Here is a 26,195-nt window from a genome sequence, read left to right as displayed (position 1 = left end):
AGATGGGAAGGAGTGTCAGTGCTTTAACTGGAGTTATCTCCCTTTGGCATTTCTAAAATTCAAACAATTTTTTTTTTAAATTCAAGATGGCCGCCTTCAGCGCGCTCTCATAAAAACGTGTTTTTCCGCTGTAAAAGAAAACTACTTGATAAAATTAAGTGAAATTTTTTTCCGGAGAATTTCATTCTATAACGGATACATACAATTTAAACTTTTTTCGGTATTTTCATTTTTTAATGTCTTGACTAAACTGTACAAGTACCCTAAAATATTTATCTAGGTATTTTTTTTGCCCATGTTTCAAAATAATCTTGTCAAATTTTGACAAACTTTAAGCGGTGATTGGAGTTATCTCCCTTGGCGCCCCCCCCTACTCATCCGCGAAATAAATAGGATAGCCGCAATGTGATCGAATCGATCACTGATCGATCTCATTAAAGTTTGATTTTCCGGTCAATTTTTACGACGTGCCCCAGTGTATTATAAGCACCCCAACCTTCCCATGTTTAGAACGGCTTTCGGAATAAACCCCCCCCCAACCGCCCTATGTTAAGAACTGCTTTCGAGGTTGAGGGTGCTTATAATACACTGGGGCATGTTGTAAAAATGGACCAGTTTTTCTCTGTAAAAAAAAAATTACTTGATCAAATTAAGTGATGTTTTTTTGTATGAAAACTTTATTCCATAACCGGTACGTAAATATAATTTTTTTCCAATATTTTCATTTATTAATGTCTTGATTAAACTAAACAAGTGCCAAAAATTATTTTTTATTTAAGAGTACATGATATAAATAAAGTTCGAAACGTGTATGAAAAGTATTATATCATAAAATTAGTATTATATCATCATTTGAGGCTCGCTTTCACAAATATCCATGGACTTAGAATTAATCTAGATGATGTAGAGTCTTGCCTCTTAGTAAACTCTCCGGATATCTTAGAATGAAGTGAACCAAACTTACACTCCTCAATCCCCTCCAACTATTTTAACATGACAGGATACCTCCCTCTCTGCCGTAAGGACTCGGATAGATACATGTACGAGCTTGGAGTCTATATTCATAACACCCTCCCTTTAACTAGAGGGCAACATCTTGAATCGGATGACCAGGCTTTTATGTGCTTTCGACTAGCCTTTCATTACTGCGTTAGTTATATTTTCTCTACTGTTCTTACTCGTCCCTAATCGATCATGTCTCTGATAGTATAGATGTAGTACTCTCACATTCGTTAGGTGACTTTAATGTCCACCATTAAAATTGGCTTGGTTTCTCAGGTTGTACAGATGCAGCTGGATGCTCTACTTATAGCTTCTCTGTAGCCCATACCCTCACACTAATGTTCCCAACCCTCCTACCAGATCTTAAACCCCAGCAGGCTTCACTTCTAGACTTATTCCTCACCACAGTACCTGAGGATTGTGTGATTAATGTCCACAGTTCACTTGGAAACACAGACCACCTAGTGGTATCAGTTGACATCACACTTAAATCCTAACCCTAAGGTGAGGAGCCATTGCTCAAAGCAACAAGGTACTACAAAAGGGCTGACTGGGAAGCCATCAGAATGCAGAGATGCGCCATGGACCGATATCTTCTCTCTCCTTGCTGAACAGTATGCTGATGAGACAATTGAATTGTGCAAAGTGAGCATTGAAGCACATGTTCCCACATGAAAGCATTATAGCAAACCCCACTCACCCTCATGGTTCACTACAAATCGTGCAATGGCAGCTGCACAAAGACAGCATGCATTCCGCCGGTTCGGACGTCATAAGTCAAATACAAATCGGCAAAAATTCAAAGATACTAGAAATCGTTGTAAGAGTAAAATAGTGATAGCCAAAAAAAAAAGCATGCTGAAATACTCAAAGAATGCATAGAATCACAAAAGATGTCTCGAACTCATGATTTCTGGAAACTCTAGTATAGTGAATAAAGAGCAATCAGTAATTCCTCCACTGTCCAACAACCAGAAGGTAGAAATGCTTGCCTGGCAATTCGCCTCCAACTCCACCTTTGAGCCAACAAACAACATCCTCCCAAATTTCTCTGTGCAGACTGAATCCACACTAGATGATGTAAAAATCACCTCTTTTCATGTCCGCGATATAAAAAACTCCAAAGCATGTGGGCTTGATCTCATCCCTGCTATACTAATTAAGCAATGCTCAGCTGAGCCAGCCCCCATACTTTCCAAGCTCTACAATAAATGCCTTGCTGAATCTTGCTTCCTTAATAGCTGGAAGATGGCCTCAGTGGTGCCAGTGTACAAGAATCCTGGTGAAAGGATTGACTCTCAATTATTGCCCTATCAGTCTCCTTCCTCTCTTTCCTGAACTCTTTGAGACCTTAATTAATAAACTAGTCAACCACCTCTCAAAAGCAAATCTTCTCTCTGACAAACAGTATGGACTCAGACAATACTGTTCTACTGCAGATATTTTAAATCATCTCTGAATGCATATACCATGTACTGGATAAGGCAGGTAAAGCCAGCGCTGTAGCCTTTGATATATCCAAGGCCTTTGACAAAGTTTGGCATGAAGGACTGCTAATGAAAATTAAATCATATGGTATAACTGGATGCATACTAAATATAATTAGATCCTTAGACAATAGGACCATCCAGGTTGTGATTGATGGATGCACATCCAAGCAGCATAACATTAATGCGAGAGTGCCTCAGAGGTTGATCCTTAAACCACTATTATTCTTGATATTAATAAATGACCTCCCTGATAATATTGTGTCCGAGATGAGTATATTTTCTGATGATACAACATTCTATAACATGCATAAGGGAAGAACGAATTTACATAAATCTAAGACAATGGTAAAATCATTAGAAAATGACCTCCAGATCTTAGTGGAATGGGGCTGCAAATGGAGGGTGACATTTAATGCTAGTGAGACTAAGCTGTTTTAACAATTACAAGATATCTCTCCAACCACTTATATCCATGACAAATAACACCCTACCTGAGAATTCTTTGTTCCAAACTTCTCGGCCTAACATTCACGGGCAATATGGACTGGAACAAATACTTTAAGTACATTGTGAAGGCTGCTGCAAAGCAGTTGAGTTCCCTTTATCGAACTAGAAAACTTCACACCTGAGAGTGTCCTGTACCTCTACGAAGCCACTATTCGCCCATTTATGGAGTATTGTTGCCACATCTGGGCTGGTGCATCCACCACTAGCCTCTCCTTCTTGCATAGGGTTAGGGTTCAGAAAAGAGTTTCCAATCTAATAGGTCCCACTTTGTCAACTAAGCTCCAACCCCTGTCCTATCGCCCAATATTGCATCTCTGTGGCTGTGATGAACTCTTTGCATTTGTGCCCCCTACACGTACATATCCCTGACAAACCCGCTTAGCAACAAAATCTCACCCCTTCACTGTTGAGGTCTCTAAATGCCAGAAAACTTTCTATTCTAATAGTTTCTTTCCTCGAACAACTAGACTTTGGAATTTCCTTCCTGCTACTTGCTTCCCTGACTGTAATAATTTGCAGAAGATTAAATGTAATGTAAACCAGCATCTGTTAATCTTTCCTAGGCATGGTCCCAAATAGTAGCCCGTTACATCCAAGTGGCGATTTGCCTTGTTAGGGTTGGGGTGAATGTGAGTAAAAAAAAAAAAATCATTTGAAAGATTGAAAAATAAAAGTCCCTTATTTTTAATATGGTAATAAAATCCAAGAAATTGTGCTTGTAACAATGTTTATGTTGAATTTTGGCCACAAAAAAACATGGAAGTAATAATTATTATGAAATTGAAATAAAGAATTTTACAAATTATGATTTAGATTTTTCAAATCTAAAATTGATTAACCATTTGATGCTAATTACATCTTTGCTAATTATATATTTTACTTATTTTTTTATTTATCTGACTAAGAAATAATTCAGAAGAAAGTGGTCAGTGGTGAAAATCAGTTCCCTGTGTATTTTAGGTCAACACATAAGAAAATCAAACTGATTATTTTATACAGATCAATTTTTTAAATATATTGTTTTAAGCAAAAACAATATTACGTACTTGTCATGTTGAAAATAGTAATATATCCAAAAATTGTGAAAATTCAGCGAGGAGAACAATTGCTATTGTGTTTTTAGTAAAAAAAAAAAAGAAGTCTATCAATAAATACAACAAATATTGCAGCCCTGACACAAATAATCTAAAATATTCTTTTTGGAGTTATGCCCCTTTGTAGCCTCCTGTAGTTATGCCCCTTTGTAGTCTCCTGCTGCTTAATGTCTAAGAAAATGCGATTTTATCCAATTTTCTGTAAAAATTACTTTTAACTAGAAATAAATTTATACTTGATTTTTCGTAATTTTTGTATATACTAGCATTTCAGCCCTGCGTTGCCCGGGTGTTTGGAGTTATGTTGAGCAAAAAAAAAAAAAAGTGGTAGTAGGAAGGCAGGCTCGAACCCGTACTGTGAAGGAGGAAAAGAACGGGGAAAAAAAAGTGACGTCTTTGCTGTTACGATCACTGTCAAACTGGAAGTGATGTACGTTTTAATTAAGGCTAGACAATCGAAAAGAAGGGATGACTTGCAAAAATATCGGCGAAAAAAGCGACCCCTCCATGTAGAAAAGTGCCCAGTTGAGGGTGAAGAAATTAATGTTTTTAGCCAATTTTTCGATATTTGTTGTCTGAAGAGTCGAGCTTCAAAATGATACTGATCTTGTCGAAAGTTTTAGGCAGACATGCAAACAGACATACATACATTTATATATTGGTAGCTCAAATTTTCGACCCAAACTGATTAAAAAACTTGCCCTATCTCTGAATACCCTTTATGTAAAATTTCAGATGTTTAGACCAGAAATTGTCTGAGTAATTTGGTAGAGACCACAGAGTTCAATTTTTTAAAAACTTTGACCTCTATTATGACCCCTTAACATTTGTTTTGGGTTCAAATCAAGTTATTAAGTTAGATCCATGTCCAAGGAACCTATATCTTAAATTTCAAGTGTTTACATCCAAAATTGGAGGATGAGTTTGGTAGAGTTCTCAAAGGTCAAATCGTTGAACTTTAACCCCTTAACAACCAAATTTCTGGCCGAAAATGGATCACAGAGATTTTCCCAAATCTTAATACCCTGTATATCAAATTTCGAGTCTGTAGACTGAAAATTGACAGTTATTTGGTAGGGAAATGTACACACAGACACACAGACAGACACTTTCACTTTTTATAGATATATAGATTTGTATTTTTATTCAATATTAGCATTTCAGCCCGGCGTTGCGCGAGTGTTTCGAGGTGTATACTGAGCAAAAAAAAAAAAGCGGTTAATTTTTTGAACTTTGACCCCTATTATGACCCCTTAACATTTATTGTTTTGGACTCAAATCAAGTTATTAAGTTAGATCCATGTCCAAGGAACCTATATCTAAAATTTCAAGTGTTTATATCCAAAGTTGGCAGATGAGTTTGGTAGATCAAATCGTTGAACTTTGACCCCCTTAACAGCCAAATTTCTGGCTGAAAATGGATTACAAAGATTTTCCTAAATCTGACTATCCTGTATATCAAATTTCGAGTCTGTAGACTGAAAATTGACAGTTATTGTGTTGGAAAATGTACACACATACACAGACACATTCACTTTATATATATATATATATATATATATGAACAAATGATTAATAAAATATGTTAAGACATCTTGAAAAAGAGTTAAAAACATATTTAATTTTAAAAAAGGAAGCACAAGATAAGTTTACCATTTTGATTACCGTAGTAAACTTATTGTAACTTTTATTTTTATATATATATATATATATATATATATATATATATATATTATTATTATTATTATTTTCAGCATGACAATTGAGTATATAATATTGTTTTTGCTTAAAACAGCATATTTAAAAAAATCGATTTATCAACTGTATTTTAACAAGCACCAAATTTTTTTTATTATAAGAATTTTATGTTTATTACAAAAAATTTTATGTTTATTACAAATAATTTTGTGTTTATTACAAATAATTTTGTGTTTATTACAAATAATTTTCCCATAATTTGAACATTTTTCACAAATACTCATATATTTTTACTTACATATTTGATAATGAAAATATGCCTTTGTTCAAGAAAACTCCCCATGCAAATTTAGAAAACTACATTTAACATGAGATGATGATGGGGCTTTGTCCAAACTCAGGAGCTTATCAAAGCCTGGGACCTCCCTTAGACGAGAGCCATCCATTTCAATTGATGCCAGATGGGGATCAGAGCGTTTATGATGTAGAGATAGGAGCTTGATCTTGATGGATTACAAAGATTTTCCTAAATCTGACTATCCTGTATATCAAATTTCGAGTCTGTAGACTGAAAATTGACAGTTATTGTGTTGGAAAATGTACACACATACACAGACACATTCACTTATTCATATCTTAGATGCATTAAAGGTAACCAGCCACCTCTTTCCCCACTGTACCACGCACTCAAGATCAGAGGAGAGTGAATCAGAGAGAACATCATCATTTACAGCCTTTGATGTGTTGCCATAGATGGTCGTGTCATCAGCATAGATGTCAACGAAAGATTTTAGTATGTGTTTTGGGAGATCATTGATGTAGATGACAATTGACCCCACCATACCCAATTACCATAGAAATTGACGATTCGGATGTTACCCTGGCTTCCACTCAATCAGAATGGCCGCCCAGTTGCTTTTTTTTCCGATCTCTTTCAGTCAGCGAGCAACATTACTCTTTGGTCGAAAAAGAAGCTCATGCCATCATCGAAGCAGTGCGTAAATGGCGTCACTACATTATCGGTTCTGCACTTAAAATTATTACAGACTAACGCTCAGTATCTTTCATGTATGACCTGAAACACTCAAGCAAAATAAAGAATGAGAAAGTAGAACGTTGGAGAATCGAACTGTCAGCCTTTACATTTGATGTAATATACTGTTCAAGATAATGCAGCCGCAGATACTTGAGCGGTTTGCTCTTTAACTAATTCAACCAGTCTACAAGACGTGCATGTTTTATTGTGCCAACCAGGCCTCACACGAATGTCTTATTTTGTACGTTGGCATAACCTTCCTTTCTCTTTCGAGGATATTTGACGAACAAATACATTGAGGAAATTGCTGCAAGGAAGGTAGGCTCTCTCTACTGTGCTAAAAGGCTACTCAAACCTGAGAGTATCTCTACAAGCCACAATTTGCCCATGCGTGGAGTATTGTTGCCACATCTGGGCTGGTGCATCTACCACTAGTCTCTTGCTCCTGGACAGGTCAAAAAGGAGTCGCCCACCTTGTAGGTCTTGAACTATCAACAAAACTCTAACCTCTCTCCCATCGTAGCATCCTTGTGCTTGTTTTACAAGTATTTCAATGGCAAGTGCTCTGATGAACTCCGATCACTAGTACCCCCTTGCTGACAAAATCCCCGCCAAACCCGACGAGCAACAAAATCCCACCCCCTCACTGTAGAGATCCTTAGATGACGTAAAGCCTTCTATTTGAGTAGCTTTTTCCCTCAAACTGCTGCACTTTGGAATTACCTCCTGAGCCCCTGCTTCCCTGACTTTATTGACATGTAGAAATTCAAGTGCAATGTGGAGACATCTTACTGCCCAACTCCCTAGATAGTATCCTTCAAAATCTGGTCCCAAATAAGTAGCCCTGCATGAATAAGTAACCCTTGTTTGGGGTGTAACGTCAATCAAAAAAAGATATATATTGGTGGAAAAAGAATTCAATGAAACAATGTTTTTATCAAAATAAATGTTTTTATTTTGATCGGAGGGTGGGGGTCAGTTGATATATTCATAAGTTATGACGGGTATTTAAGAAAAATATTTTTTAGCTGACAAGCATTTTTTTCTTTGCTATGACAGGTATTTATATAAAAAACAATTTTCCTGTCTTTTTCTCTTTTACTTTTCCTCTCTGTCCTGCTCTAACCAAGTCTGTCGAAGAGAGATGTGACTGCACTTCAACTGCTAACCGAGTGCCCAGCAGATATACACGCTTTCCTATCTTTGTACATTATTGTTAATACACTTGTTCCTTAACCGAACCTCAACTTGATTGTTCTTATTTTCACTGTTGTTCCACGACACAACAATCTGTTGTCGTGGAACAACAGTAAAAATAAGAACAATCAAGTTGAGGTTTATTTAAAGAACAAGCGTATTAACAATAATGTACAAATCCCAAAACCTCAACATGAAATATCTCCAGAAAAAAGACGTAAATAAACCTAGAACCCCATCCTCCAATGTAGACATCTACTACCATGTCTCCTTCTCCAACATCAGGGGTCTACATTCGGACCTTCCAATTACAGGAGGCGAAACCGGACATATTCTTCCTTAGCGAAACTGGCATAGGGCCGACCACTTCCCTAGATGAGTTCATAATTAAAGGATACTCTAACTTAGCATCTAAATCTGACCCCCAAGATCGCCATGGGCATGGAATATGTGCCTACATTAAAGATGGCTTCCCGTGTGGTAGGGATATCTCCAGAGAAGACCCTAATTTACCTTATATGTGCTTCTGGATTGCACTTGCTTACACCACTGCATTTATATTTGACCTCTATCGTCCCCACAACAGTGGAGTTACTATCTTTAAGAGTATATCTGAGAAAATTGACCACATCCCGTCTGCTCATCCTTCGGCTAACATTCACATTTGTGGTGACTTCAATGTTCACAATGTGGAATGGCTGACCCACTCGAAAAAGACAGATGAGGGGAGGTTCTGTCATGATTTCGTCATTGCCTATGACCTCACCTAGATTGTTCACGAACCCACCCATGTGCCCGATACTACTGGTCAGTATGCAAGCCTTCTAGACTTTTTTCTCACAACTTCCCCTGATCTATGTTCATGTTCCGTTATATCTCTTCTGACCACTCGGTTGTATCAGTTAAGATAAAAACGAAATGTAATAAGTCTTCAGACTTACCTCTCTACCATACTGTATATCAATACTCTACGGCTGACTGGCAGAGCTTCCGTACATTTATATCTGATCTACCTCTGCATTCCATGTTTAAAAAGGATGTGTCCTCTATAGTATCAGACCTGACCGAATGGTTAATTGTAGGCATAGACCGATTCATACCATCCAAAAAATTCCAACAAAAACCTAACAGCCATCCATGGTTTTCCCTAGAATGTGCTGCTGCCATTGCGCAGAGAAATCACTTTTTCCATAGCTACCAATGTAATAGATGTACTGAGACTAAAGCTGCTTTCAGGACTGCCAGCAACCACCGTAAAAGAGTAATAAAAAATGCAAGAGAGCTATATGCTCAGTCCGTTAAATCCAAAGTAGCTGAGCAGCGGCTTGGTTCCCTCCAGTTTTGGCAAATAGCAAACAGGATCCTGAACAGAAGCATGCGTTCTATCCCAACCATCATCAATGGACTTGAGATCATCTTGTCAGCATCAGCCAAGGCCAAACTATTTGCCAAAAACTTTGCAGCTAATTCTACTCTATGCGACGAAGGCCATCAACTCCCCGTATTTCCTCCTATAACAGACAACACGCTATGCAACATACAAATATCTCTGCATGAGGCCGCCAAGCTAATCAAGAACCTTGATTCCAGTAAAGCAACTGTTTCTGATGGCATTCCAATTATAGTGTTGAAAAAGCTTCAACCAGAACTTGCTCCCATACTTACAAAACTGTTTAAGCATTGCCTTAAGGAGAAGTGCTTCCCAACACCCTGGAAAACCTCATCAGTATGCCCTGTATTTAAGAATTCAGGTGAAAAGTCATCTCCCTTTCAGTACAGATCAATAAGCCTCCTGTGTGTCATAAGTAAGTTGCTGGAATCCATATTAAATGGAGAAGTAGTTAACCATCTTAGTGACATACAATATGGTTTCCGTTCTGCTAGATCGACAGCAGAGATGTAATGGTTATATCTCATAGGATTAGCGAATCTTTCAATAAAGGCTTCGTTTCTAGGGCAATTGCTTTTGACATATCAAAGACCTTTGATAGGGTATGGTATAAAGGCCTACTTCACAAGATTTCCAGCTACGGTATAACTGGAAATGTTTTCTCAATCATTAATAATTTCTCTCTGATAGGCTAATAAGAGTAGTGGTTGATGGGCAGAAATCAGAGGCCCACAATATTAATGCTGGAGTCCCTCAGGGGTCCAACTCTCTTCCTGATCTACATCAATGATCTCCTGAAACACATACTTAAATCATTCGTTGACATCTATGCTGATGACACGACCATCTATGGCAATACATCAAAGAAATGACAAAGTTCTCTCTGATTCTCTCTCCTCTGATCTTGAGTGCGTGATACAGTGAGCGAAGTGGTGGCTGATTACTTTTAATGCATCTAAAACCAAGCTCCTATTTTTACATCATCAATGCTCTGATCTACATCTGGCATCAGTTGAAATGGATGGCTCTCATCTAGGGGAGGCTCCATGTTTTGATAAGCTTCTGGGATTGACCTTTACTCCTGACCTGAAATGGAACACGTGTAACCAAGTTATGGGGTTGATATGCCGTTGTAGAGAAAGAGCAAAAAGAACAAAAAATAGGACGATCAAATGACTCTGTGGTTAGAACAAAACAAAGGAAAAAGTATGTCAAGAGATACTTATTGTTGTAACGGTCAGAGTTTGGAGTGAGCTGGCTGTTTATTTTGAAACACAGAATTCGAGATGAAATGACAGGCGGTTGTTTATTTTAGAAAACAAGGTTTGAAAGCTGATGACAGGCAAGTTTTCTTGTTGTAAACAAATACAAACTCGTGATGTTTAAAGGGCATTGATGGATATGTATATATTCCTCGAACACAGAGAAGAGAAGAGAGAAAAAGGAGAGAATTCGATTTTGGCGAATTCAGATGGTGTTAAAGTCGGGCAGAGAGGGCTTTTGACTTAAAACACGTATCTCCAATGGCCGAAAAACTTATCCGAACTCGAGTCACAAGCTACCGTTTTAAAATAGCTACAGCCAACTTCCTTCAAACTCTGAAATATTATTAGACCATTATTATTGTGAATAAACCCAGATTAATTGTTTATTCGTGTGTGGAATCATTTTAATTTCCTTTTTCACCACACTAAAATCCACGGCTCTCTTATCGGCGATGTTCGCCGGTAAGCGGGTACACAACGACAAGTCCGGAGTATAAATTTAGACGATCAACTGATAATTCTGTCACTACCCATACCAGCAACATTAAAACGGCTAAGAATTATCACCGGCAGTGGTCACTGGAAGGACGAAAATAGTGAGCTGCAAACCGCCAGAGTCGGGTCATTTTCAGGCTGCCGTAATTGGAGTGGAAGAATTCTGAGATCGACGATCGTCTCAACTGACCGGCTGAAGGGGGTGACACACGTACATCAAGTCTGTTGCCAAGGTCGCTGGAAAGATGGTAGGATCCTTCTACCGCTCCAGGAGATATCTCACTACTGATGCAATTTTCTATCTATATAAAATCCAAGTACGTCCAAGGATGGAATACTGCTGCCACATCTGGACAGGAGCTGCTAAAAACAGCCTATCCTGCCTTGACAGAGTACAAAGTAGACTTTGTGGCTTAGTGGAGGATGGCTTTTTCTTTTCCCTACAACCTCTCTCCCACAGAAGAGATGTTGCGAGCCTGTGTTTGTTTTATCGTTATTTCCATGGCAAATGCTAATCTGAGCTCCAATCTCTGGTCCCCCCTCGCCAATCTTTCACGAAAAACACCCGTCTAGCTGAAGTCACTGTCAATAATTTTCCCCATTCTTTATCTGTGCCTAAATCAAAATGTAGATTCCACGAACAAAGCTTCTTTCTTAGAAGTGCATGCCTGTGGAACTCTTTTCGTTTGCCTGTTTCCCACCTGACTACAACTTGGATGTCTTCAAGTCCAACATAAACAAATTCCTAATAAACTGCCCTCTTAAGTAAGACACTTTATCAAATCTCTATTACTAATATTTACTATGATATTATCCCATACACGCAATAACCCTTATCCCCGAGTAGCTTCCGGGCCTTGATAAGTGGTGACTACCATGTAAAAAAACAAACTATTGGGAACTGTTCCCTCTGTGCAGAATTAAAACTGCAATTTTTTTCATCCCACTAATTTTAAGCTTGTCAAGCGACACAACCATTTGAACCCTTAATTGTTGACTTTAAAGGTCCCCTGACTTGACGAATATTCATGTTTGGCATGCCTTCCTTTATTCACTCTGACAGAGAGCCATCCATCATTCCTTTTAACAGAACTAGCATTACAAGTTGATTTTTTTTCTTTTTAGATAATTGTTATTTTATCAACTTACATGAAAAGAGCTATGTAAAAGATGCTTAAAACCGTTTGAATTATGCAAATACCATCAGTAGTTCAAAAGTTATGAGAATTTTAACTGCCAAAATTTAGGCTTTTCCGTGGACATTTTTCTTTAGAAAAAGTGGACTAAATTACGGACCTCAACATTTCAAGAAATTCAGTAATTTCGCTACCATTTATTTATTTTTCAAGCTATTCTCATAAAACTTGGCACTCTTATGTAAAATTGTGTGCTCTTTCTGATTATGCAGTCAAATCTGATGTATCTCTTTACCATAAGCCATGAATTATAAATTAAGATGTACAAATTCCAATTTTTTTTTAAACTGGCGCATGGTATCATACAGTGGGTGTGTCTATTCATGAACAAAACTAAGTATTATAGTGGTGTTTAAATATAGCTTTATTGAGAATAGGCATTTTCCTGCCTCCTCACCAAAGGAGAGCTTGATCTTGGGTGTAGCCATTGAATGCCTAAAGAGCATTCATGGCCGGTATCTACTACTCCCTTCAAAGAAAAAAAAAAATTGAGTAGATATGAATTAATCTCAGAAATAAATCGAATCATATAGATTTTAGATTTCTGTAAAAGATAGAAATTCCTATAGTCGACAAGAACTTATGCATTTTGGGACCAGTCCAATTTTCAATTTTGTAAATCCTCTCTATCTGGCCCAAAATATACTCCTATTTTCTGAGATGCAACCATAAACCGTACTCTACATGAATCCTTGATGTAGCTTTCACAGTACCAGGATACTAGGAATTCTGATAAGCAACAACTATATATTCATCAGTTGATGGTAATTTTCGTCATTTCTATTCTGTTGTTTTACTGAAAATTCAACTATGTAAACAAAGAAATAAAATAGTAATTTTTTACCTTGTTTCTACCTTAACATTTAAAATGATTACTTTTATAGGTTTTAGGGTATGCTGAAAACGAATATCGCATTTTGCGTGAGTGTGCAAACGTAACCCCAAGAAACTATGCACAAACGCACATACCAAGATGGCCACCAGCAATAACATAAGAAATGACATTGCTTAATATCCGGAAAGCTACTTATTTGCAGAAAATTTAAATGTTATATTTGCTTTTAGCATATCTGAAAACCTGAAAAGGTAGTCATTTTAAAGAAAAATGTTAAGGTGGAAACAAGGTCAAAATTTACAAAATGCATCACAATGAAATTCTTTATCAAACTGCTTAATTATTATTATTTAGATATCTTCAGTTAAAAAACAAAACTGGTTTGTTTTACAGATTAAAAAAAAATGGTCTTGACAATGAGTTAAAAATAAATTCAAGTTTCACAATATATTTTATTGTTAATACAGAATAGTTAACAAAACACTTCCTTCCCCATGTTAAGAATGGGTTTCTAAATAATGTTATTTCAGCATGGTAGCATAAGTGCACAAGTACTTTTTATTTGTTATATATATATTTTTTTACCATTAAAAAACAAAATTCTATCTTAAGTACAAGTAAGAAGTTATAAATACAATAACAGAAACGCATGTACTTAGTACATTTTGTTGTTTTTTAATGCTTTTAGTACATGTGTACCAAAAGCGTTAAAAACAACAAAATAGTATTGTTTGGAAATCAAATTTGAAAAACTTGAAAATAATTTTTTTAAATTGACAAACTCAGAATCAAAAATTAAACTGATTTTTCTGCTTTTGTTTTGAAAGTAGAAAAAAGTTTTTTTTATTATTCTTTAGACAGCTGGGCGCATAGCAAGCCGTTTTCCCCAACTGAATTTGAATTTCTATAAAAGATAACATTTTAAAGAAATTTCCGCACAATTAATAATTATCAAATATTTACATATTATACATGAAAATAATTCTGAAACTATTATCTATATGAAAATAGATGATATGTACTGATTTGTCTTATCAATTTTGAAATATTCTTTGTCAACTTTGTTCGGTTGTAACTTTGCTTCCTGTGGTAGTAAAAATATAAATCAAAGTCCAGTAAAGATGGATTTCTATGCTTATATAGCCTGTAAAATTTCAGCCATATCCAATTAAATTTGACCCAGTGCATATGTATCCAAACGTAATTTATGAAATGTAAACATTGAAAAAACAGTTTCCTTTTTTGCTGTCATTTTTTACCGTTTTTTTTTTTAGATTTTTAACTTGGAGCATAAAAGAAAAATAAATTAACATCATTGGAATGCTTATTCTATTCTCTTTCCGGCAATGTAATTTTTTTTTAAATTGATAAAATAAATAAGATATGACTTGTTGAAGCACATTAGGTGTGTAATATTGGTGATGTCCACAAAAATACAGCATATGCTTGTAATGCTAACAGAACTAACATTTTTTTTGCATAGAAATATTTGTGTAATGAGCTGCACAATTGCCTATAATCCACAGGGAAATGGTTAGGTAGAACAACTAAATGCCACATTATGGAAAACAATATCGCTGGTATTGAAGTCGCGAAGACTGCCAATTTCTCATTAGGTTTGCTTTTCTGCGTGGCATTGGTGCAGTTTACGAACCTGTAGGGCATTCTGACTGCTATTAACTGCAATAATGCAAAGACATTTCTAGAAGGCACTGATCAGTTATTTAAAAGGTTAATGTTGAGCCATAATTGATTCTGTCCAATCAAGTTCTGCCCCATTCCACTTTTCTTGCCCTGGGTTGGAGGTGTGTGGGAGAGAAGTATCTAGATAATGAATTTTCGGAAGCCCCCCCCCATCCGCTTTTCTTTTATATCGCAAGTTTCTTAAAACGTGACTAGCTAAAGTCCAGAATAAAATCACGCTTTTCTTTTAACGATTAATTTAAAAAAAAAAAAAAAGAAGTCTTTTGAATGCTGTTAAAACTTAAATTCTTCTCTACAGTTTGCATTTTGGAGACGGAAATGTTTTTCTTGAGATAAGTGACTTTTATATTAATCGTACTTTTTATTTTTAGATTCAAATATTAATAACTACATTTTATTTCAGTATTTAATTTATGTATTTCTGTTTTATTAAATGCTAGCTTTTTTCTCGTCCATAAATGTTTATTTATCTACCGAGTTGATCTTAAATATTGCATAGACTCAATCCATTATATTATCCTTTTCAGCCCCCACCCCTTAATTCCTGCTTCCATCTTATCTCGTAATTACTTATAACGTTACTTATAGCTTTTTTCTCGTCCATAAATGTTTGTTTATCTACCAAGTTGATTGCAAAAATAGATTACGAAATTGTACTGTTTAGTTCGTGAGAGGAGAATCTTTTTTTTTTTTTTTTAATGGAGAGTAGAAAACGCATTGTGGATGCGTTATCGGCAGCTCCTGTTACTCTCGCTTCTCCTTATTTGTCCCTCAGTCCTCATTTTAAATGAGTGATTTTTCTGACAAAGGGAGAAGAAAAAGCTGTTTTCTAGGTTGGCAGGTTTTTGTCGAACAGTTGGCAGAGATGGCGTAAATTTTCTGTTTCTATGTCTATCCTTGTAGCCATGTCACTAGTAAGGGTGCTGGAGGTAAACGTTTTGTCTGGGCTGACGTTATCCGCCTGATAGTCAGGGACCCGAACCTTGGATTAACCACTAAGGAAGCTGTCCTATCAGCAGGTGCAAAGTACTGGGGCTGCTGTATTGCCATTTGGTGAATGGATTCTGGACCATGCAGTAGCTTCTGGTGGGGCCTCTCGATGCCATATTAGTGGGTAATTGTTACGGCTTTACCTTATCATGAGCTACAAAAAAAAAAAATTCTTTGTTTTTTTTTCTCTCTTAGTTTCCCCTTCCTGTTCTGCTCTAAGTAAATCTGACGACCTAGTCCACAAATTCCAAAATTTCATCATGACAAGTTTCAAGAAAAAATACACGATTAAACCCGGTTCTCCAACTTCCAATGTAGACCCCTACTACCATGTGTCCTTCTCCAACATCAGGGGTCTACGTTCTAACCTTCTGGAGGTTGAAACCCAATTACAGGCGACTAAACCAGACCTTTTATTTTTAAGGGAAACTGGCATTGGACAGGCTATTTCCCTAGAAGAGTTCGCAATTAAAGGATACTCTAACTTAACTTCTAAATCTGATCGCCATGGGCATGGAATATGTGCCTATATTAAAGATGGCTTTCCATGTGGTAGGGACATCTCCAGAGAAGATCCTAACTTACCCTATATGTGCTTCCGGGTTGTTTTAGCTCACACTACTGCATTACTCTCTATCGCCCCCACAACAGCGGAATTACTATCTTTAAAAGCATATCTGAGAAAATTGACCAAGTCCTATCTGCTTATCCTTCAGCTAACATTCACGTATGTGGAGACTTCAATGTTCACAACGTCGTATGGTTGATCCACTCAAACAAGATGAGGGGAGGTTCTGTCATGATTTCTCCATTGCCTATGACCTCACTCAGATTGTTCAGGAACCCACCCGTGTGCCCGACAATAACGGCCAGTATGCGAGCCTACTAGACCTTTTTCTCGCAACTTGCCCTGAACTATGTTCAGTTTCTGTTCTGTCTCCTCTTGGATCTTCCGACCACTCTGTTGTATCAATTAAGATAAAAATGAAATGCAGTAAGTCCCCAGACGTACCTCTCCATCGTACAGTATATCGATACACTAAGGCTGACTGGAATAGCTTCCATACATTTATATCATTCCATGTTTAAAAAGGATGTGTCCTCTATAGTATCAGACCTAACCGAATGGTTAATTGTAGGTATAGACCGTTTCATACCCTCGAAAAAGTTCCAGCAAAAACCTAACAGCCAGCCATGCTTCTCTCCAGAATGTGCTGCTGCCATTGCGCACAGAAATCACTTTTCCCACTGCTTCCAACGTAATAGATGTATGGAAACTAAAGTCGCTTTCAGGACTGCCAGCAACCATTGTAAGAAAGTAATAAAGAACACAAGAGAGTTGTATGCTCAATCCGTCAAGTCCAAAGTAGCTGAGCAGCGGCTTGGTTCCCACCATTTTTGGCAAATAGCAAACAGAATCCTGAACAGAAGTGTGTGCTCTATCCCAACTATCATCAATGGACCTGAGGTAATCTCGTCAGCATCAGACAAAGCCAAACTATTTGCCAAGAACTTTGCAGCTAATTCTACCCTTTGCGACCAAGGCCGCCAACCCCCAATATTTCTTCCTGTATCAGAAAACACGCTATGTGATATACGTATATCTGTACGTGATGTTGCCAAACTAATCAAAAACCTTGATTCCAGTAAAGCAACTGGCCCTGACGGTATTCCAATTATAGTACTCAAAAAACTTCAACCTGAACTAGCGCCCATACTTACAAAACTGTTTAAACGTTGTCTTAAGGAGAATAGTTTCCCACCACCCTGGAAAATTTCATCAGTATGCCCTGTATTTAAGAATTCAGGTGATCGCTCATCCCCCTCTCAGTACAGGCCAATAAGTCTTCTGTGCGTCATGAGTAAGTTGCTGGAATCTGTGTTAAATACAGAAGTAATTAACCATCTCAACAAAAATAACCTTCTTAGTGACACTCAATATGGTTTCCGTTCTGCTAGATCTACAGCAGATGTGCTTACAGTTATATCGCATAGGATTAGCAAATCTCGACGGAGGCAACCTTTCTAGGGCAATTGCTCTTGACATATCTAAGGCCTTTGATAGGGTATGGCATAAAGGTTTACTTCACAAGATCTCTAGCTATGGTATAGCTGGAAATGTCTTCTCAATTATTAAATCATTTCTTTCTGATAGGTTCATAAGAGTAGTAGTTGAGGGGCAAAAATCAGAAGCCCACAGTATTAATGCTGGTGTCCCTCATGGGTCCATCCTGTGCCCAACTCTTTTCCTGATCTACATTAATGATCTCCCAAATCACATCCTTACATTATTTGTAGACATTTATGCTGACGACACTACCATTTATGGTAGCACATCTAAGACCGTAAACGACCAAGTTCTCTCCAATTCTCTCTCCTCTGATCTTGAGCACGTAGTACAATGGGGAAAGGAGTGGCTGGTTACTTTTAATGCATCTAAAACCAAGCTTCTCTCTTTACATCATCAACATTCTGATCCACATCTTCAATCAACATTCCAATGAAGATGTCATTTGGCTTTGTCCTAGGTATAAAAAAAGAAATACTAACATGTTAACGATCTTAAGTGCACACCTTTATATTTTTTGTTTTCCTTCATTTTCTTTTTTTCCCTTTTCTTGGGGATTGTATGAAGAAAAGGATTAATGATTGCTCAAAAGAGAAGGAGATCGGTGTGCACTTGCTTACTGACAAAAAGACATTGTTGCGTTATCAGCAGTTTTAATGTTTTTTTCCAGATCATGTGATGGTTAATCACATGATCTTTTAGCTATGAGAGGAAATATTCTCACTCCTTTTAGTTTTTTTCTTAGATATTAGTTGTGTTCTCTGCTCGCCAGGAAATTACTTCTGAATCTACCAATTCTTTGCCTGGTGAGACACTACATTAACTGACTTACATGTCGTGGAAGAGAGCAATTCTTCCACAACTTAAGGTCAGTGCACATTGCTTCCTTTTCTTGACTAAGCAGTCATTAATTTTTTTGTTTTAGAAAAAAAATTTTTTTACGATTTCAGTGATTAAATATTTTAAGGTATCTTAAAAAACCTAGATCAGCTGCTGTAATTACTTCCTCAACCATTGTGTCCATATTTGCTCATCGCAATGAAATTGTTGATCTAGCACTGATTTTCACCTTTCACCATTTTCTTCTTACTTTGGTAGAAATGAAGAGTTTTGGGCATTATGCCCTTTTACCAACTGATAACTCTATCTTACCAAAAGTCGATTTAGTTGAATCAAAATATCGTCCTGTGAGTGACATATACACAGTCGAGCCTCTCTTCTCTTTAAACAACAACCAATATGAGAATAACAGTGCGAAAATTGCAAATAATTAAAAGTTAATATTAAAATTCATTTCACATCTTGTGACGTAAAATGCTTTTCCTTTCAGACGTGTCCTCTTCTTCTGCGTGTTTTTTGCAACACAGGACGTCATCATCCTTTAAACGAATATCTGAGAGGACAAACTCCATCCAATGAACTTCAAATATACACATGGTAAGTTGCAATCCGGTTCACTATTTATTTTCATGTCCATTAGACTAAAAATTAGTGACTTTTTTATGCATTGTAAAAAAATATACAATGTGTAACTTTTCACAAACGACCATGTTTGTTGTTTGTACAAATTTTCAACCGGTTTCAATTCAACACTGCCTTGCAGACAAGATCCATCAAGAATAATGAGACATCAAGTGTATGCACTTTGTGTTGATGTTACTTTGATAATTACATTGGATTTATTTATTTTTGCTATTAATGGAATTGAATAAAAATGAATGGTGGTTGTCCAGAATTAAAAAAACAAAAATACAGAACAATCTGTATGATGTACATATCCATCACTGAATGAAAAGTTCATATTCCAAAAATCACATAAATGGATCAAGTAGTTTTATTTTCATAAAAAAAATTATTTTTAAAAGTGATTAATGGGAAATCATAGGCAATACAAGACTGATCTCACAAGTTTAAATTATTGTGGAGATATTTGCTCTTGTTTTTTCAAGAAAGCATCATGAGACAGTCCTTTTTTACTTATTCATGAAGTTGAATTTTCTTAGAAATAAAACTACTTGATCAAATGTGATTTAAAAAATCTTTTAATTGAAATTGTTCAGGTCAAGTAATAAAACCACTTGATATAAGGAGCTAACAAGAATGGAATGATTATTGCAAAGACAGGAGATACCTATTGGCATTAATCTTGAAAAGACCAAGTGTATAGGTAGAAGGAAAACAGCTGGAAGAGAGTTTCACAATTTTGCCGTTCTTGGAAAGAGGCTACTCGAATAGGAAGCTGTGTTAAAATGAAGTATTAAACCAGCAAATTAATGGAAATTTCTAGAACAGCGAGTCACCTGAATCAAGGAATAGATCAGACAATTCTTCAGAACACATGCCATAATAGTATTTATAGAAAATACTGAGGCTAGCAACATCATGTCTGTGAGAGAGAGGTTACAGTGGAGAAGGATGGGGCCAATCAAATTACAGATATGTTTCTGCAATTTGTCAAGAATCTTCCAGTGGAACAGAGATTCATCAGCCCAAATGTGACACCAGTACTCCATACATAGTCTGATAGATTTGTAGAGATAACATCGGGTGTGAGAAAGTGTTTGAAGCGATGGAGAGAACTGATTTTACGAGCAGCAGAAAGAGCAATAGATTTAATATATGAACTACAAGAAAGATTTAATGAGAAATCGACCAAGAAGTTTTAGTCGATTTCTCATCAAGAGCAGAGCCATCCATAAAAATCTCAAGAAGATAAGGGACACACCTACGATTAAAAGACAATAGCTGAGTCTTAACAGGATTAAATGAAACAAGCCATTTCTTACTCTAATCCATAACTGAACCCAGGTCAACTTCTAGATCAGCTGCATATTTCAACTGATCTAAGGAAGAAAGGTGAGAAGCAATGCCAGAATAGAGGGTGTCATCAGCATAAATGTTAACTTTCTGAATAATATTCTCTCAGGTTATTTATATAGAAAAGAGGTGGTGTTTGGCTTAGAATTAGAGCCCTGAAGAGCACCAGCAAAATAGACACCATCCAGAGTTACTCGCAAACTTCAATCAGAAAGAAAAACCTAATAATATCAAGAACACAATACTATAACTTTAAAGTTTATGTAGAAGTCCAGGATGCCACACTGCTGAACACCTTTGAAATATCAAGCACAATGACCCTACCTTGACCTGAATTATCCATAAATCAACAGATCCATTCAATTATAACAGTTAATAGATCTGTGACTTGATGGGGACCGGGCGATGCTGGGAGACCTTGCTAGTTGTAGTCTGGGTGGCCCCATTGACATGAATTCAGGGAAATTTGCATGGCTGGACTCTAATGATCATGATGATTGTTTGATGTTGTTTTAAACAGAATACGGCTGTTTCTTGATGGATAATCAAAATGATACCCCCCCACCCCACCCCAGGAATGGATACTAAAATGCTGCCAGAATGAAGTCATAAAAATAATTCTGAAATTTAACAGATGGACTCTCCTTTGCCCAGCGATTGAAGCTGGCATGTGTGGCAGAACATTGTGTTAATTGGACGGCTCATATTCCTGGTGAGGGGACAGTTATCTCCTTACTGAGTGTTGAGAGAGAGGTGGGTGGAGAGAAGATGGGAGGAAAATGTCTTCCTTTTTCTTTTGCTTCAATAAATGTAAAGGTCACTTTTTATTGTTTTCTGACCAAGCGGTCAGGGTTTAGCAGGCCTTTACTGCCCCCCCCCTCTCCCTTCCGAACAAAGGCTTGGCCCCCACTTGTGGGCATATTTGGAGAGGTTTGGGGGGGGGGTTACAGCCAGCTGATATTGATAAAAGGAGGTGAGGAACGACAAGTTCTCATACATGTTTCTGTCAGCTGATCCCCCCCCCCCCGCATACTGACAATAGAGAAAACAAAGTGCTTGGCAAAAAAAAAAAGAAAATTGTCATCCCCAGTGCTTGCATGATTAGGCCAGCATGTAACTATCATTTGTAAAGTCGAAGGCAATAATCAATTCTTTTTTTCTTTTTGTTAAGAAAAGCCAATTAAGCTTTGACATTTTCTGTATTTGAAAATGCCATGGTTGAATGCAATATATTTCTCAGACAGCCCAGGTGACCGTTTGGAAGCTGATTCAAAAGTGGAACCAGAGAGCGGACGACGGAGACGAATTCGACCACTAGACAAAAACACGGGTGACGCCACAGGTATCGGCTACAGCTGCATCTCAACCCCAAGCCTGTGCATCTGAGCTGCCCGCTAGGGGTTACAGATCAACTTTTGAACAAAAACCATGAAAGCCATACTAAACATTGCTAAAGAGGCGCAGACTTTCTAACTTATCAAAAACTTTGCTAATAACAGAGAGAAGACTAACAGAACTATTTAGTTGGGTCAGACTGATCAGCAGCATTTTTGAAGATAAAGACGATAAAGGAATGCTTCCAATAAGAAGGGAAATTGGACCGAGATGAACAGATTGGATAATTTTGAGAGGATAGAAGAAAGTTCAGAAGCACAATGTTTGAGAATAACAGGAACCAAATCTGGACCGGAAGCCTTAGACTGGTAAGACCAGCAAGACTTCTAACAACCATCTTTAAAGTAATAATTATGGAATCAAGAGACTAATCAGTTTCTAAGGAAAATCAGAATCATCGATAGAATAATTGTCAACAAAAAGACAAGCCTTATTATTAGAAGATGAAATGACCTGGAGACCATTAAAAGGAGGAGGAATAACAGATTTGTCACTTATTATAGATTCGTCAAAAATCACAAGAGCTAATTTTTTGAGATGAGATAGTCATGAATCCTTTGAGAATAGCTAAACTTAGCCTCAGATATTACTTTCTCTCTCTTGCAGGCATTTCTAGCTTTTCTGTAGGATGTTTTTTTTGTTTTTTTTTATACTATCACTCTCCGACAAATGCTAAAGATAGCCTTGTCTCCAACAGGTAAAATAATGGCATTTAAGAACATTCAGTGTCAAGAATGACCAAGAAATATATAATACCGGAGAAGAGGGATAGAAAATATAAAAAAAAAAACAATTCTGTACAGAACAGGAACTACATAATGCAGTAAAGGAAGGTCAGAGGAAATAATAAAAAAGCAACATAGTCTTAACTTTGCCGCTTTTTTATTATTTTCTCAATACGTACATCAGAGATTTTTTTTATTTTTGTTTTTTAATATGGGGGGAATTCTGGGAAAGAACCCCAAAAATTGCTCTATAACATAAACGAAAACAAAATTTTAAAAAATCCGATTTTGTTTTATTAATATTTACTTTTTCTTTGCTTTACCGAGTTTCTTCCTCCATGCATTCATCAAATATTCCTCCCTCCCCTCTCTGTTTGCTTGATTTGTTGCCTCTGAATTTGAGTTTACATAAAAATTTAAAAGCTAAAAAAATCTCAACAATATTTTTGTGGTTGAAAAGGCATGCATATATGTGAAAATCAAAACTTTATTTTGTAAAATATAAATTTAAAAAAAATGGAGAGGTAATTTTTTTTTCTAGTCATTTTCCCCGTTTTTTATTAGCTGATATTATGGAGTAAACTTTACATAATGAGGCATTAATTCCACATACGACATGAAATATTTTTTCTGTATTTCACAATATAAAAAAAGTATTTTTGATTTTCTGTTTCAATTGTCAATGTATTTTATCATGATTATTTGATTGACAAAACATCCTACAGAAAAGCTAGAAATGCCTGCAAGAGAGAGAGAGAGAGAGAAAGTAATATCTGAGGCTAAGTTTAGCTATTCTCAAAGGATTCATGACTATCTCATCTAAAAAAATTAGCTCTTGTGATTTTTGATCAATTTATTCAAATTAAAGTTATTTTATCTTAACCAGTGTTGTTGCTTGGTGGAGAGAGAGAGAGAGAGAGATTAGAATTTTCTTAATTCATGTTCACAATATGAAATTAGGAATTTTTGCTTTATTGTGTTATTTTATAATTTACAATGTATTTCTACAATTGTCATTTAATAAAGTCGGAGGGAGGGGGTGTTATTTAAGTGTAATTTTAAGTTCTCCTATCAAAACTTGAAGAGACTTATAAGTCTTCAGATAAACAATTATTTGAAAGATTGGCACATTTTCCAGTAGCATCATTGTGATGTTTGGTGCTTGATGGTATTTTTTACTGGTATTCTTATATTTTTTACAATCGATTAGAATATGTTTGACTAATTTGTAGTTGGTTGCAGAAAGTGTACCAAGATCAAGTTTTCACTTTAGGTAGAATATTAAGTGATGAAAATGTTCAGTTTTCTCAAAATTTTGGAATTTCAGATTTTAGCAGATGGAAGATGTAATTGAAGACTGCAAATTAAGAAAGAAAAGAGACTTGAATATTTTTTTTTTTTTTCATTTTTCTTCCTTTGAAGATTGTAATGCTGGGTATGGGGCAGCCAAACCAGCTGCCAACATTGCCCCGCTTTTTATTGAAACCAACCAAGAGCTCTTTTTAGTATCCTCGCTGTTCCCTTAAATATCAAAATGAGCAGCACGAAGATAACTTAAATCACAATTCACCAACTATTGCAAAAGATGAAAAAGAAAATGTAACAGAAAAAACTATCCAAAGTATTTGAACTAAAGTTCCACAAACGTAATTTAATAAACATGTTATTTTAAATATTTTATTTTGATGTTGTCAAAGTAATTGTTTGAAACTATAAAATATAATAATAAAAATACACACTTTAATATTTATACAAAATATTGCAGAAAATTTTTTAAATTGTCACTTTCCTTCATATGTTTAGCAGTCAGAATTAGATATACACATGTATAGGAGTCTCTTAAAAAGCCAAAGAGTAGTGGATGAATAATCTGATAAACTGCTGCTTTATTATATATATATATATATATATATATATATATATAGAATTACACACTTTATGTGTATTTCATATTTAATGTTTTTGTCAGCTGATCCAGATAAGCTGGAATGAATATTTTTATTTTCATCAACCTTTATGAAGCATTATTCATCCAATTTGTTAAACTATTCTGTTCAATGTAGTTTTCTGTTTACTTATGTGACTTTTTGTTTTTAACTTTTTAGGATGGATGCTACTTTAAAGGAATTGACTGGTCTTGTCAAAGAAGTAAATCCTGATGCGAGACGAAAAGGAACTTACTTTGATTTTGCTATGGTATATCCTGATCTTCGTCAACAAATGTACCGACTTCAAGAAATAGGTACAACATGTTCTGGTCACCGTGGGGCAGATGATAATGTTACTTTGGCCAGTAAAAAATTTACAATCGGTGATTATTTGGACATTGCTATTTCTCCACCTCGCTCTGGACCACTTCCTATGTCACGGAGAGGACGGCCATATTGAGATAGTAACACGTCTCTTTTTATTCTCAAGTTTTTCTCATAACACATTTCATTTCATTTACAATAAAATAAAATTTCTGCATTTCTATTTTTTTTTTTTTTATTTGACTATTTCTTCTAAAAACTAAATCCCTATAACACAGCACCGACTATGTTTATTATTTCTTTCAAAAATAATTGTATTTATTTATCAGTTATTTAAAACCTTAAAACAATGCCATGATACAAAAAGTTGTCTACCTTTTTAGATATCGAAATATCTTTAGATGGAAATCATATTCCATTTAAAATCGCCACTTTAAGCTTTACTATTATAAGCTCTCATGATCTTTTTTTTAAGCTTCATTATGAAGGATTTTGTTGTGGCTTGATTCCACTGATAATGCTGAAATAACCTCTTCATACTCTTTTGCTTTGGTTTGCATATCCACGAGTCTGGATAACACATCTGCATGACTGATGGCATCATATGAATAGTATCTGATGGAGAAATTGTAAACTGCATAGTGGCCCATTTTTCTAGATAGTAAGCTATGTAGACTGAAATACCTTTCTATGATATTCCTGTAGCCTTTTGTGGAATTTTATTATTTTTATGTGCTCAGCAGCAGTCATTGACCTGAATGTGTGAGCTATTGCCTTTTGATTGCCATCAGGCAAATCAGTTTAAAATGTCAACATCATAATTAGAATCATCGGAAATGGCAATATCCAACATATCTGAAGCAAGTAAACATTTTATCTTATTAAAAACTGACACTTAGTGGACCATTTCCATAGTATTTTCTTTCTAAAAGATTGAGAGGTGTGTATAGACTCTGAAGTTTTAGTAAAAATGTGCCAATTTTGAGATTTGCTTGTGTTAGCATTTTTTATATGCCTGAAATATTTTCTGAGTTTAGCT

The 26,195-nt window shown here is 36.0% G+C and overlaps 1 protein-coding gene across 1 annotated transcript in view; it reads left to right on the top strand.

Annotated features, from left to right (window-relative positions):
* The window catches only part of LOC145249644 (histone deacetylase complex subunit SAP18-like), a 26,797-nt gene extending 1,418 nt beyond the window's left edge, over nt 1-25,379 (top strand). The window contains exons 2-3 of the mRNA XM_080111407.1: nt 19,298-19,404; nt 25,010-25,379. Of these exons, the coding sequence (XP_079967533.1) occupies nt 19,298-19,404; nt 25,010-25,292 (390 nt within the window). The 3' untranslated portion in view covers nt 25,293-25,379. The remainder of the gene's footprint in view (nt 1-19,297; nt 19,405-25,009) is intronic.
* Nucleotides 25,380-26,195: the final 816 nt, after the last annotated feature.

The sequence above is a fragment of the Euprymna scolopes genome, chromosome 28, assembly GCF_053919585.1.
Source record: "Euprymna scolopes isolate OS-2025 chromosome 28, ASM5391958v1, whole genome shotgun sequence".
In the NCBI taxonomy this organism is placed as follows: Eukaryota; Metazoa; Mollusca; class Cephalopoda; order Sepiida; family Sepiolidae; genus Euprymna; species Euprymna scolopes.
Note: the sequence above shows the minus strand (reverse complement) of the source record. Positions and strands in the feature narration are given on the sequence as shown.